At 44.1% G+C, this 14,244-nt stretch overlaps 1 protein-coding gene across 1 annotated transcript; it reads left to right on the plus strand.

The window, feature by feature from the left end:
* The first annotated feature begins 464 nt into the window (after window positions 1-464).
* Window positions 465-14,002, plus strand: LOC306917002 (atypical chemokine receptor 3-like). Its single transcript, XM_079495120.1, has 4 exons — window positions 465-677; window positions 11,050-11,328; window positions 11,654-12,073; window positions 12,707-14,002. The coding sequence occupies exons 2-4, from the start codon at window positions 11,116-11,118 to the stop codon at window positions 13,280-13,282; spliced, it is 1,209 nt and encodes a 402-aa protein (XP_079351246.1). The 5' UTR covers window positions 465-677; window positions 11,050-11,115; the 3' UTR covers window positions 13,283-14,002.
* Window positions 14,003-14,244: the final 242 nt, after the last annotated feature.

Here is a 14,244-nt window from a genome sequence, read left to right on the forward strand (position 1 = left end):
GTCCCAGAGATAGAAATGCCATTAAATGGGGGTCCGTAGACTAATGCATGTCAAACTGGGGGTCCTTCAAATTAAACGGGTTGAGAATCACTGCTAGAGCCATTAAAAAATCTTCTCTTATGGGGGTCCCTAGCATGTCTTTTCAAATGGGGTCCGCGGGATAATTAGTGTCAATTTGGGGGTCCTTGACATGAAAAAGTTTGGGAACCAGTGGTATAGGCTAGTAAAGGTATTGGAAGTATATATACCAATTATTGGACTATAAGGACGGGTAAGTAGCCTACTCCAGCAAAGTAAAAACATGCCTCAAACTTCTACTTACAGTATATAATAGGCTACTCGGGTAAATGTACTTAATTACTTTCCACCACCACTAGGTAGGCGTTTCTCTCTCCTCCTCCTCCTCTCTGTATAATAGCAAGTGCAGCGGGACGTACCAGGCAGAACACTGACCGAGAGTCGAGAACTACACCTCTCTCTCCCTCTCTCCCTCCCTCCTACCTCTCGCTACATCTCTCTCTCCCTCTCTCACTCATAATTTTTGGGATACGATTTTAACGACAAGGACATTATTTATATCCAGGGATACCTTTTTTTTGCCGAACCCAAGCGACCGACGTACCGACCGCACGCGCAGAGCGCTGCAGGATTAAATCAAAGTCACTTCTTTATTGCAAGTAAGTGTTTCTTTCTGCTCTTATACATATCGACATTTAAAGCATTCACTGTATGTAGGCTCTCACATTTGGCATGTAAAATCCTGGCTGCGTTAAAGCTGAAATCCATCATTTATTTATTTGTATACAACGTTATTTTAACCAAGAGAGTGGTATAAATGTGGTGTCTCGTGCGGGAGACCCGGGTTCGAATCCCGATTAGGACATTAATTTACAGTTATGGATCACATGGTTTATATAATGTAACTCTGATATGAGACACATAACCAAATGGACCATATAAGAGTCAATTTCGCTATATACATTTGTACAGTATCAGGGTTATAATAAATGGATATTAACACTAATATGGTGGATTATTTGTTTGTTTGATTTTTATACTATAGCTTGGCCGTTGGTTTTATTATTGGTTTCATTCTACTGTTGCTGTGTCCTTTACTGCAAGCGAATGTATAAGAAGTTCACGAGCACATAATAGGCTATAATCGAAAGTATATACTGGTGTATTGCTATTAGCATATAGTAGCACTGGCACACTGAGATTGTGGAGAGAGACGCACAGGAGCCAGCCTGTCAGCAGCGGCATTGTAAAAGCTGTCGTGCGTTGTTTCACAGTTGGCGGTGTTGTGGATTAACACATACAACAGTGCGCTTTATCTCCACACTGGACATGCATGCATTCAATGGGACTTTTAGATAACACTATGTCTATATGACTTATAACATATAGAGCGATGTGGACCTCAGATTAAACCACAAAGAGTCTTATTATAGTTTGTTGTAGAGTTGTCTTATAGTGGGCTATCAATAACATTAAAACTATAACGTACTGTTCTTATTTATATTTAGGCTATTTCTGAGAAACTGCAAGAGTAGAGGTAGGCTGACTAACTAACTTCTGCTCTGCTGCCATTTATTCTCGTCCATTTAAACCAGTGGCTTTCATTTTCGAATTTACAGTTTATAGCCCACAGTATAATGTCTCAAGGAAGGACTCCCATATAAGTTTAACTCTGGAGAGTGTTAACCAAACGGACCATTCGTATACACTCTCAGAGTTACAGACGGACCTGCATGTCATTCTCAGTTTTAGAACCACTGATTTAAACCGTTAGATTAAAGAGACGAAAATTGCAGGATTAAAAAAAATGCAGGTGTCACTGTGCGCACGCACATACGCATGCACATATACGAAGAGGGAGGGAGAGAAGGGGTGGGGGGGTTTCTTGGCTCTCAGAAGGACAACAGTGCTGCAGAGAATGGTAGTGAGTGATTCGAGAGTGTGAGATGAGAGGAGAGGAGAGGAGAGAAGGGGGAGGGTGGAGATGGCTGACTGGAGCCATGAGCTTAATGAATGGGTATAGGAGGGAGAGAGAGGGGGGCTAGGAGAGAGAGAGAGAGGGAGAGAGAGAGAGGGAGAGCGAGAGAATAATGTGTGAACAGGAAAATGACAGGGTGGTTGACTGTATGTAGAAACAGCGAAGAGAACATAATTGCTGGCATATGGCAGTCATGTCAAATCCATAAACTGTTGCCTGCAGTAACAGTCAAAGAGTGAATAAAGGGCATTCTTCTCTGCGTGAATTGTTGTTCCAGAACCTTGTTTCATTCAAAAGCTTGTGCCAAGTAAAGTGAAGATAAGCCGCAATTGTACATTGTAAGGTAATACGAGTAGTTCCTCCGTCTATCCGCATATAGACAGATCACAGTCCACACAACGGCCAAGGAGGTATCTATCTCCACTAACCACTATCCATCAACAGCCATGTGTTTTGTTGGCGTGTGCTGAAGACAGTGTGAAAGGCACAGATTTCACATTGATCTGGATTGAGTGCAACAGCAACACATACGTAGTTGTGTGGTAACTACAACCTGCAATCTATGTGTCTGTGTGTTTGCTCAACAACCAAGCTTCTGAGATTTATTATGTCTCATCTATCTTGGGCCAAACGTCAATGCTACTGGCCCCTCAGGGCCAAGGATCAGGTGAAGAAGGGACCTAAAGTATAAACACAACACGAGGTATTTACAAGAGAGCCCCGGGTGCTAGTTGTGATGCGTGGCGATTTATGGGAAAGAAAGCGTTACGAATGTTCAAAATCACTGATTTAGATTGATTTCTTTAAGATTGTGTGTATATACTTTAAGATAGGACCTTAAGTTACAGGGTGCAGAAAGTCATCACACTTCAAAAAGCACTGTCACAATGAACTAAATAAAACATCAGTATACACCCTCCTCAACAAGGCTTTGCATTATGCCGGGCAAAATAAATAATACGAACACACACCATGTCAGATCCTTATGATCCTTGCAGAGTGCAGACTTGTACGTTTTTCGTACCAGAAGGACGAAGACGTTCTCCCCTCCCGTCCATATGTCCTCTTCTCTCCTCTCCTCTCCTCCAGTGTTGTTTTTGGCAGCAAGTTGATTTTAGTTTTAGTCATAGTCTCTTGAATAGTTTATTTAGTTTTAGTCACATTTTAGTCACCTGGAATGTTTTAGTGTTAGTCTAGTTTTAGTCGACTAAATATCACACGATTTTAGTCAACTAAATCTACAGTTGATTTAGTTGACTAAAATGTATTTTGGCGGGCCTTGATGTCGTCGTAATGACTGTTTTTTACACTTGCTGAAAATAGCAGATCTACAAGCTCACAACGCGTCACAGCAACCAAGTGTAAAATGACTCATACTGGATCTCTTGTCCACTAGTCCCTTCCTAACATTTTAGTCTTAGTCATCATAGCTTAGTTTACATTTTGTTTCCATTTAGTTTTCGTCAGTGGAAAAAGGTAGTCAACGAACATTTTTCGTCTTTGTTTTAGTCAACAAAAACACTGCTCTCCTCTCATCTCCAATCCCATCCCCTCTCCTCTCTCCTCAATATCTCATCTCCTCTCCTACCTCTGACTCTCTCCTCCCCACTTGCCTGTTCCCTCGTCTCCTATCTACTCTCACCGCTCCTCTCCTTTCCTATCACGTATCCCCCCTCTCAGTCTACTTGGAACGCCCTACCAACTGTCATTAAGACATGTGAATCCCTTGACTCCTTCAAAACCGCTCTCAAAAGGGCACCTATACGGACGACTGCAATTCGAAACTGGCCCCCGTAAAATCTGAATCCCCCACCCACCCCTTTTTTCCCCCCCCTCACTGTATATGTTTTTCCCCCCTTTTTACCTCCTTCATGATGATTTCTTGTTTTGGGCTATATAGAAGTGTATATTTGTACATCTCTAAATGTTATGATGAATTGAAAAACGGTGGACCCTCTTCTAAACAAGTGTAATGCTTTATGGTGTCGTCCACTCTCACAGTTAACAGTTTTTGTATTGAGTTGCTGTGCTTGAAACATACTGTAATTCTGCAAACGGTTAATAAATACTTCAATCAATCAATCAATCAATCAATCAAAAAACCCTCGCTCTAAACAGGAAAGCCATGAAAGGGAGAGAGCAGCTCATCCCGCTGCCTTTTGTTTGGGGATGCGTTCTCCTCCCCCTGGAAGGATTGCGGCGGTGGTCCTCCCGGTGATTCTTTTTGTTGTGATCTGTTGGTGATTTAGGGCTAGTTTGCTACAGCTGTCCATCTGCTCGGGTTACTCCGCAATGCTCTTAGAGGCTATCTCGCTAACTTTGTTAGGGAGAGCAAACATCTGGCTAATTTTAAGTGCACATAAACAGACGAGGCCACTTCTCTTTGATACCGCCAAACGCCCAAACCCCCTTTGCATTAAGGTCCGCTTTAAAGTCTCGATTCAGGGTGTATCGATTTTAAAGGGCATATAAGTATGTGTGGAGTTGGATGTTTGAAAGCGGCCAGGCTGTATCATAAACGTGCACACAAACATCATCTAAAAGCACTTCAGTTGGAGCCAGTAGTACTCTCTGTTTTGGCTAGAGAGTGCACATACCACATACACCGTTGTAAACTAATTTAACCTCAAAGAGTATACAAATGGATCCAATTTGTTCCATTTGTATACTCTGAGTCAAATGAACACCAAGGATTTTTACTGTGTAGTCAAACCAGTGGTGGAAAGTAACTAAGTACTTTTACTTAAGTACAATTTTGAGGTATTTGTACTGTACTTGAGTATTTCCAATTTCCAATACTTTTACTTCTACTCCACTACATCTCAGAGCCAAAATTTGTATTTTTACTCCACTACAATTATTTGAAAACTTCAGTTACTAGTTACTTTGGAGATTTTAATTTTGATTAGAAAACATACATTAACATACATTTTACTCAAGTACATTTTCAATTCCGTACTTTTACTTGTAACGAAGTAGTTCTAAATTGCAGTATTGGTACTTTTACTTAAGTAAAACAATTGAGTACTTTTTTCCACCACTTTGATTGATTGATTGAAATATTTATTAACAGTTTGCAGAATTTCAAGCACAAACTCAATACAAAGACTGTTAACTGTGAGTGGACGACCCAATTAAGCATTACACTTGTTTACAAGAGGGTCCACCATGTTCAATTCATCAAATGAGTCACACAGATCCAATAGCGACTTCAAATCTGATTCCAGATCTTCTTTTTTGCTTACCGCAAGTGTCAAAGCAGGAAGGCATGGGGTCCCACTTTCATAGTCTTACTCTTTGTTATGACCCGGGCCGGGGAATCAAACCCCTAATCTCAGGGTGCACGCACATGGCCACCATTCTACTCCAATTACATCTTTCACACATAATGACGAGAATATAATCCATTACATCGACACAGTAATTTTGTTTAAAAGGTTTAAAAAGGTCACGCAGTTTCACATCCACATTTCACATCCGTATCTGAACGATTTCTGCACGACAGTGATGAAAAGCTGGCCTCAGACAGATAGGGCTAGATAAGGTCGTGCCTAAAGCTCATCTCATCACACGTTGGTGATCGGGCACTTGTGGCCTTCTCGGCTTTGGAACGCCCTACTCGAGGATCTACGGCTATAGCTAAAGGCCACTCCACAGTCCACACCAGTGCAGCTCCTTGTATCAGTTGCATTGGTGTGGCCTTAAAACTCCCATAGGCCTGACGTCGAAAAAAAAAAAAAAAAAAATGCCTTCTAAATCCTGACAGTTTTCTGAAAAACCCATGTTTCGATGTCAGTGGTTCTCAAACATATTCATGTCAAGGACCCCATGTATTTGGCCGCCGACCCCCATCTGAAAATATGTTGTTCCAGGGACCCTCCCAGTAGCAAAGATTTGAGTTAAAAAAAAATCTGCTCTGTAACAATATATATTCAAAGATTTCAGGCACATTTTCACGATTTTTCAAAAATAGCAGACCTACAAGTTCATAGCGCGGCACTCGTGCCACGCTATGAGCTTGTAGATCTGCTATTTTTCAACAGCTAAAGCATAACATAATGCTTAAAACACCAAAAGGAGTTCCCGCCCAAAATGGGTTAAGTCAGTGTCACATTTTAAATCACCGCTGAGAAACAACCTTTTATATCAAGGCCTTTTCATAGCTTTTGTTGCCTCTTGTATTCACTTCTAAAGTATACTGGCCATTTCCTTGTGTACCTTTTCATGTTTTCCGCTGTTGCGGTTTCTTTTTTTCTCCACCATGGCTGTATTTCATCTTGCCACTAATAAAGTGCATTGTAACAGTGTGTTGTTGAGCAGAGCTGTATAAATAAAGATCATTGTCCTTTGTATAACTCTGAGAGTGTACAACTGTAACCCGTCCTTAAGGGCCCATTTGGATACACGTGCACACACTCAGAGTTAAATTAACACACTGAGGATCTTTCTGGACAGTTAATCTAAGTAAGTAAGTAAGTCATGGATTACATTTATGTATACATAAATAATGCATTGCAGACAGAGATAGAGCTTTTTGATTTTACTGTTGAGTGTACTAACAATGCGTGATGCTATTTCTGGCCCCTTAGTTTAGACAGACTTTTCACCTCTCATAAATGGTGACGGTAATGGCCCCTTAACATGCACTCATACATATCCGCCCTTAAGTCCTGAATGCACAGCTGCACATGCACGCGCATGCACGCACGCACGCACGCACGCACGCACGCACGCACGCACGCACGCACGCACGCACGCACGCACGCACGCAGGCACGCACTTGAACAATGTAGTCATGTGACATGTCCACATAAAGGAGAGCATACGAGGACACAAATATTTAAAGGTACAGTTAAGGTTACATTCACAAAACTATGGCACATGTCTTCATGATACAATAACCATGCCACTCAGTACTCTATGGGTATAAGTAACACACACACATGCATACACAAGTCAAACCCCAATTGCACTGCAGCTGCATATGTGGGCACGCGCACATGCACACAAGCACATGCACACACACACACTCTGTGACCCCGGGGCCTTGAGGGGACACCCCCGTCAGTCCCGCAAAGCATTCACAATGTCTTCTTTCTGTACACGAGTGAGGATGTGCTTGTGTGGTCGCAGCGTAACACGCTATATAAGGTCACTGTGCTGCTCATAAACTTGACGGCTATACTTCAATCACCACCAGACTATTATAGTGTTGTCACGGTTAACGTTTATGAGGGCTCCCTGCATGTGGACACTTGATTTAATGATGATAATACCGACTGAGACATATTATAGAATAATTGTATCAATACAATAAGCAGTGTGGACGTACAGTATGTGCCAATGTGTGGGAAAATATCCAGTGTTTGTGTTTTTATTAAAGCGTCAATCCGGAACTTATTAGAATGAATTATAAAGCGTCGGTTTAGCCAGTCTGTATGGTAAATACATGCTATATAAGTAGTATAGGTGCCGTGGGTGGAGGTGGTCTCCCTACTCTTCCATGGAGACCCTTGTCGTAGAACATCCTACTTGGTTGACTAAGTATAGTATTGCCTAAAGCTCATGAGCCCAATATCTCCCACGATCAAGGGAGGATTCCCTCTTTGCACAAGCGGTAGATTTAAATGGTCTTCTAAATCCCGACAGTTTTCTGAAAAACCCATGTTTCTATATTAGTCGTTCTCAAACATTCATGTAATTGGCCGCCGACCCCCATCAGAAAATATGTTGTTCCAGGGACGCCCCCCACCCCAGAAGCAAAGATTTGAGTTAAAAACGTTCGCTCTGAAAGAATATATATTCAAATATTTTCAAGCGTGTAGAGCTTGTAGATCTGCTATTTTTCAATAACTAAAGCATAACATAATGCTTAAAACACCAAAAGGGGTTCCTGCCCAGAATGGGTTGAATGAACACTTCAGGATGTCAGTGTATGGCGTTAGCTGTAAACTTGGCAAAAATAAATGAAAAGGTATTAGTTAGCCTTAAACCACATGGGGACAGAACCTAGTAGTCACACTGTTTGCTCATCAAACAACCACTTCAGACGTGCTTCAGTTAATCGCGTCAACTACGCCAAGTGTGTTATGAACTGAACTGTACCCTTGATAATGGATATGAGTAATTTCCCCGAGCCGTTCCATCCCTCTGCGGTCGAAATCTTTCCACGGCTCGACTGTACGGGTGACAGTTCCGAGCGGTTTCCTAATCCCTGAACAAATTTGCTTTTTTCTCACTTGGGTGCCGTTTTATGTGTGCCTCCTGTCAGGAGAGGTTATACTTGCAAATGCGGATGATGATACATTTAATAAACCTAGCAATGGGTCATGTAAGAAATTACTTCTTGTTATTTTTTTTAAATACAACACGTTTCTAATCTTACGGTGGCTTCATTGCTGCCATGTGGGGGGACAATAATTCTGCTTTGGTATGTCGTTAATAATGATGCTAAGTAAAACCAAAAAGACATGTTTTCTGTGGTGGATGAAACCCAGACGTCCTACTTATATGTATGTATAGGATCCGTCCATTAAACTGAGCCAAGCGTTCCATTATAACCATTAATAAAATGATGAATCTTCATTACAAGTTTGACATAAGCAGTGCATTAACGTGGAAATTGGAACCATTTTAACCCATTAAACCCCAGAAGTTGGACCCACACAGGAAGCCTGTCATAACTTAAACCACAACGCTGTACCAATACATGACTGGAGATAGTTTGTCTTATTATAAAAGATTCATAAATCTTTATTATACCGGTACGTATAGAAATATAGTTTATAGTGGGCTGTCCACCCCCATTTGTAGTTTATTTCTCTCAATAAAACTGAAGGGAGGGGGGGGGGGATTGATTCAGGTCATATTCCTGTATGTTATACTAATGTTGAGCTTGTCAAATAATATATTACTCCTTTATCCTTTATTTGAGCCAGATAAATACTTTTGTGATTTACGTCAAGTGAGTCCTGCAGGTCAAGAAGGCAGTATTTCATAAAGTACCCCGGTATGGAAAAGATAATTAACGCAACATGTATAACACATATCAATGGATATAACAGAACAGCATTGAAAATAACTTCATAAGTTCATGCATTGAACTGTATGAGGGCCATTTATATGTGGAGCACAGTGAAACCTAGAAACATGTACTTTCTTTCCCCCCCCCCGCGATTTTTGTAACCCAATTCTTTTCACCCAGTGTCAATTGTGTAATGTAATCCTAAGTATATTTAATAGCAAGTACTCCAGTATACTACCCCAGTTAACTCAAGTAGAAATGTGACACATGCAGCAACTTTCGAGTAGTATTTGACCATGTCTAGACTTTGACTCAAGTTACCGGGGTACTTTCTCCATCCATGCACCACTGGATTTGATCCAATAAGACCCGTGTGTTAAATATGGGTATGGGGAGGCGGACGTCGTCCCCTCAGCCGTGGGCTGACTCAGAGCAATCTAATAGAAGAGCGCTCGAGCGCTGTTCATGCAGCCTGCGGAGAGGGACAAGCTGGAGTTGGCGGCGAGGGCGGCGCAAATAAGAGCAATTCTAGGCATTGTGTGCAACATGCCAACTGTTTTAAAGTATTGTACAGTAACAACTAAAGTCTCTGTAATGTTTATGTTGTACGATTACTACAAAACAATCTAAAATAAAAGGGATTTAAGATCATTAAAGCTGGGCTGTTGCCCGGGTTCAATGCAAATTCTGCCAACTTCCGGTCCATGATTTGTCCCCATTTGTTGTCCCCATTCTCAATAGAAGTCTATGTAGGACTGAAGCCCCATGAAGTGAACAGAGTTTTCGTTACTCTGTCTATACTCTATGGCTCTGGACTGACTGGCAGTACAAACAGCTTATTTATCATCGGTTCATGTTAGCCCGACACGGCACTCAAATTGGACCCATATGCGTCAAGTCAAGTGTCCTGTTTTTCAGGGCAGGGGGGGCGGGGAGATAACTCTCTTTCTGGCAGCGGCCCGGTCCTAATTCTGTCCGTTATTGATGGTCTGAGAGGAGCCGGGAGCCATGGGAAATGTTCTCTGTGTGATGAACAACAGAGAGAACATTCCTCAGAACAGCAGGCGGCCCACATACCCTCGTGCCTGCCCCGGCAGCACACCGCCATGCTAGTAGACCATGTTTAAAAATGATACCCACGGACCGGCCACAAAAATAACCATGGTTTGGATTTGCTGTGGGGAATAGCGGGGGAAATCCATGCATCTATTTTTGATATCCCTCTGCGGTCGATCTGGTCATTCAATCATGACCAGTTGGGGATTATGTTGTATCTCTGGTCCTGGTTACATTCATTGAGGAGATGGAAAAGAGGGTAGTCACTGATCTAGACATTGGTGCTTATTCTGTGGGGTTGAAGTGTGTAAAGTAATCTATACTGAAGGTGACCATGTGAGATGTTTTCGCTCGAATGAAAGTGATTAACAGCTAGCGACGTGATCGTCCATGCACTCAATCCTTCTAAGAATAGCTAAATATCAAGAAGATACAATACAAATAATGAATGAATGAAGCGATGGCTCCACGGACTCCGGCGCATGTTCTCCACAAATAAACAGCCTCCTCTGACATTTCAACAAACAATATAACCAAGATATGTTTACAAGAAATGACCACAGAGAGGGGTCTGGAGATGCGTGTAAGAGGTCGCGACCCCTGAAGCCACATGTGTCCTCTGGCTGCTATGTGAATGTGAATCCTCCCAGAAGCCCCCCTGCACACCACACACACACACACACACACACACACACCCCCCCCTGTTGGTTCCCATTTCTGGTTCTTAGTCAGCTCATTGGGAACCAACCTGTGGAAAGGAGGTCTTTGTCCACAATTCCAATATGTTACAACGAAGGTGCATGTGTGTGTGTGTATTGTCTGAGTGAAAAGAAGCCCCCCATGGTGTTTTTAAATAAACGGGTGTTTTACAGATAACGGTTTCATTTATGGAAAGAAAATAATCAGTTCCTGTCTTTTATTTTCTTCACGAACAAAACACTAACCTTTGTTGTTTCCTCTTTTGTTTTTGCAGACGGAAAGTCGTCTCCCACCCCCACAAAAAAACAAAACCTTTTGAATTTGACCTTCGACCCCCACCATGCCAGCGGAATCCGCCATGAGCGCCATCAGCGTCAACGACCTGACGGAGCTGATGGAGATGTGGGAGGAGCTAAACTTCACGGGCAGCGCCGGCGGCGGCGAGCACCTGGACAACATGTCGCACCACGTGGAGACGTACATGTGTCCGGCGGGCTTCAGCCACGGAGCCTTCCTCTACACGCTGTCCCTCCTCTACGTCTTCATCTTTCTGGTCAGTCCGGCCTCAAATGTAGCGCAAATCTTTGAATATATATTCTTTTAGAGCAAACGTTTTTAACAAATCTTTACTTCTGGGGGGGTCCCTGGAACAACATATTTTCAGATGGGGGTCCGCGGCCAAATACAGATAATTACGGGGGTCTTTGATATGAAAAATATTGAGCATAGAAACATGAGGTTTCTCAGAAAACTGTCAGGATTTAGAAGACATTTGTAGAATCTGGTCTCAGGTCTAAATGTATTAAACAAAACACGTGAGTCCTTTTCCCTCAACAACCAACTGATGTTCAATTTCCCCGTTCGTTGCCTCCCTATAGGTGGGCCTAGCGGCCAACGCCCTGGTGGTCTGGGTCAACGTGCGTGGCTCCGACACGGCCGCCAAACGCCGCCGCGGCGGCCACGAGACCCACCTGTACATCCTCAACCTGGCCGTGGCCGACCTGTGCGTGGTGGGCACGCTGCCCGTGTGGGTCAGCTCACTGCTGCAGCGCGGCCACTGGCCCTTCGGGCAGCTGGCGTGCAAGCTCACGCACCTGGTGTTCAGCGTCAACCTGTTCGGCAGCATCTTCTTCCTGGCGTGCATGAGCGTGGACCGCTACCTGAGTGTGACGTACTTCGTCGACGGCGCCAACAACAGTGGCAGCAGCCGGCGGAGGAAGGTGGTCCGCAGGGTCGTCTGCGTGCTGGTGTGGCTGCTGGCGCTCGCCGCCTCGCTGCCCGACACCTACTTCCTGCAGGTGTGTGTAGCTCTGATGGTAGCTTCAGTATTGTATATTACAGTATGCCGTTTAGGCTGGTTCCCAGACTTGAGAGCTATACTTTCAAAATGACCAGCTCGACAAGACTTTGTAATGTGCACAACACTCTTGAAAACAAAGCATTGCATTGTGGGTTTGAGCTGTCAGGACCTTATGTTTTGATGTCAATCAATCAAGTCACCTTTTTTTTAATGTTTTTTTTGTGGCTTTTGCCTTTATTTATTTTTTATTTTTATGGAGGGATAGAAAGTAGGCTGACAAGAAATGGGGAGAGAGATGGGGGGGTGACATGCAGTAAAGGCCGTCGGGATCGGGAGTCGAACCCACAGCACACTGCCATACTGGATTACCAGCCAAGGTGCCTGGACCGCTGAGCCACGGCCCAGGCCAATAAAGTCACTTTAATTCAAGTGGCAGATGCCACTATATATATTTTTGTTTATATATATATATATATATTGGGGCATGTAATGTGGTCTACCTGCACAGCCTTTGTAATCTACTGGTAGATGGTTTAAAACTGATGATAGTTCTTGTACTGTATGACCTCGTGTTTTTTCTTGCTCACTGTAAGTCTTGCTAAATGCCCTAAAATTGTAATTGTAATTTCAGGCGGTCAAGTCCTACCACTCCGACAGCACGCTCTGCCGGCCCGTCTACCCCTCCGACAACCCCCGCGAGTGGATGGTGGGCATCCAGATGAGCTTCATGATCCTGGGCTTCGCCATCCCCTTCCCGGTCATCGCCGTCTTCTACCTCCTCCTGGCCGGCGCCATCTCGTCGTCGTCTAGCACCCCCGGCTCCGGCGACCAGGAGCGCCGCGTCAGCCGCAAGATCATCCTCACCTACATCGTGGTGTTCCTGGTGTGCTGGCTGCCGTACCACGCCGTCCTCCTGGTGGACACGCTGTCGCTCGTGGGCGTGCTGCCCTTCAACTGCCGCCTGGAGAACTTCCTGTACGTGGCGCTGCACCTCACGCAGTGCTTCTCGCTGCTGCACTGCTGCGTCAACCCCGTCGTCTACAACTTCATCAACCGCAACTACCGCTACGACCTCATGAAGGCCTTCATCTTCAAGTACTCCACCAAGACGGGCCTGGCCCGGCTCATCGACGCCGGCGGCTCGCAGCACAGCACCGCCTCCGAGACGGAGTACTCCGCCGTGGAGAGCAACGTCCCCCCGGTGTGAAGAAGAAAAGGCGGGAAAGTGAACAACAATTTTGGACGTATTATAACTTTCTTCAAGACACTCTTAACCAAAGCTTTCCTTGGGCCGGGCGCGGGACGGACGGACGGACGGCTGTAAACGTGTGGCCGACGTGTTAGAAATAGACTTGGCACCGCGTGTGATATCCTGACCAAAATGTAAGCCTATACAGTAAGCTGTAATTCACTGTACAGTGGCGGGAAAACAATGTTTTCACTATCCTCCCCAAGTAGAAAAATGGATTGGACCTTTGGGGGACTGAGGGGGGGGGGGAAGGCGGGCGTTTTTTTTTAAAGAAAGCACTTCAACCGAACTGGAGACATGGAGTCACCCCAAACAAATGGGGCAATAAGTGACACTGTAAACACATACTCGCGGACACATTCACGCAGCCAAACACAAATACACACACGCATACGTACACAAACGCACTCACGAAAGCACATAAATGTTCTGCACATACGTACTTGCACGCACACTTATGCACGCATACTGTATAGTCTTGTACATACACAAACAGTATCTCTCACTCTCTCTCTCTCTGTCTGTCTCTCCCCTGTGCACGACTGGGCAGTCGCACTTGCAAGCAATGCATGGGCCTTCAACAGGGGGTCCAGAAGCACTAGGAGGGGGTCCGGAAGCACTAGGGGGTCCTCAGAGTTACTACAGAGGGGTCGCCAAATTTCTGTGTGATAGGATGTTTCTTTTACGTTAACCACTTGAACCCTATAGGATCTTGTAGCTTGTAGAATGTCTATGTTCGGCAAAGAGGTTTGGTTTAGAGGGGGAAAAAGAGCAGACTAAGTACAGAGTGAATGGTCAAGTTTACTAAGTATTGACGGTTTAAGTGGTTAAATGTCTGAAAATGCATGATGAATGAATTAACCCATTCTGGACAGGAACCCCATTTGATGTTTTAACTAAGCATTATGTTTTGCTTTAGC

Source organism: Electrona antarctica (assembly GCF_951216825.1).
Source record: "Electrona antarctica genome assembly, chromosome: 24".
In the NCBI taxonomy this organism is placed as follows: Eukaryota; Metazoa; Chordata; class Actinopteri; order Myctophiformes; family Myctophidae; genus Electrona; species Electrona antarctica.

Bases quoted from the DNA above. Each gene is read 5' to 3' on its own strand.
- LOC306917002 (XM_079495120.1), top strand. From the start codon at position 11,116: ATGCCAGCGGAATCCGCCATGAGCGCCATCAGCGTCAACGACCTGACG. The intron at 11,329-11,653 runs GTCAGTCCGGCC...GCCTCCCTATAG, and splicing joins TCTACGTCTTCATCTTTCTG to GTGGGCCTAGCGGCCAACGC. The intron at 12,074-12,706 runs GTGTGTGTAGCT...TTGTAATTTCAG, and splicing joins CCGACACCTACTTCCTGCAG to GCGGTCAAGTCCTACCACTC.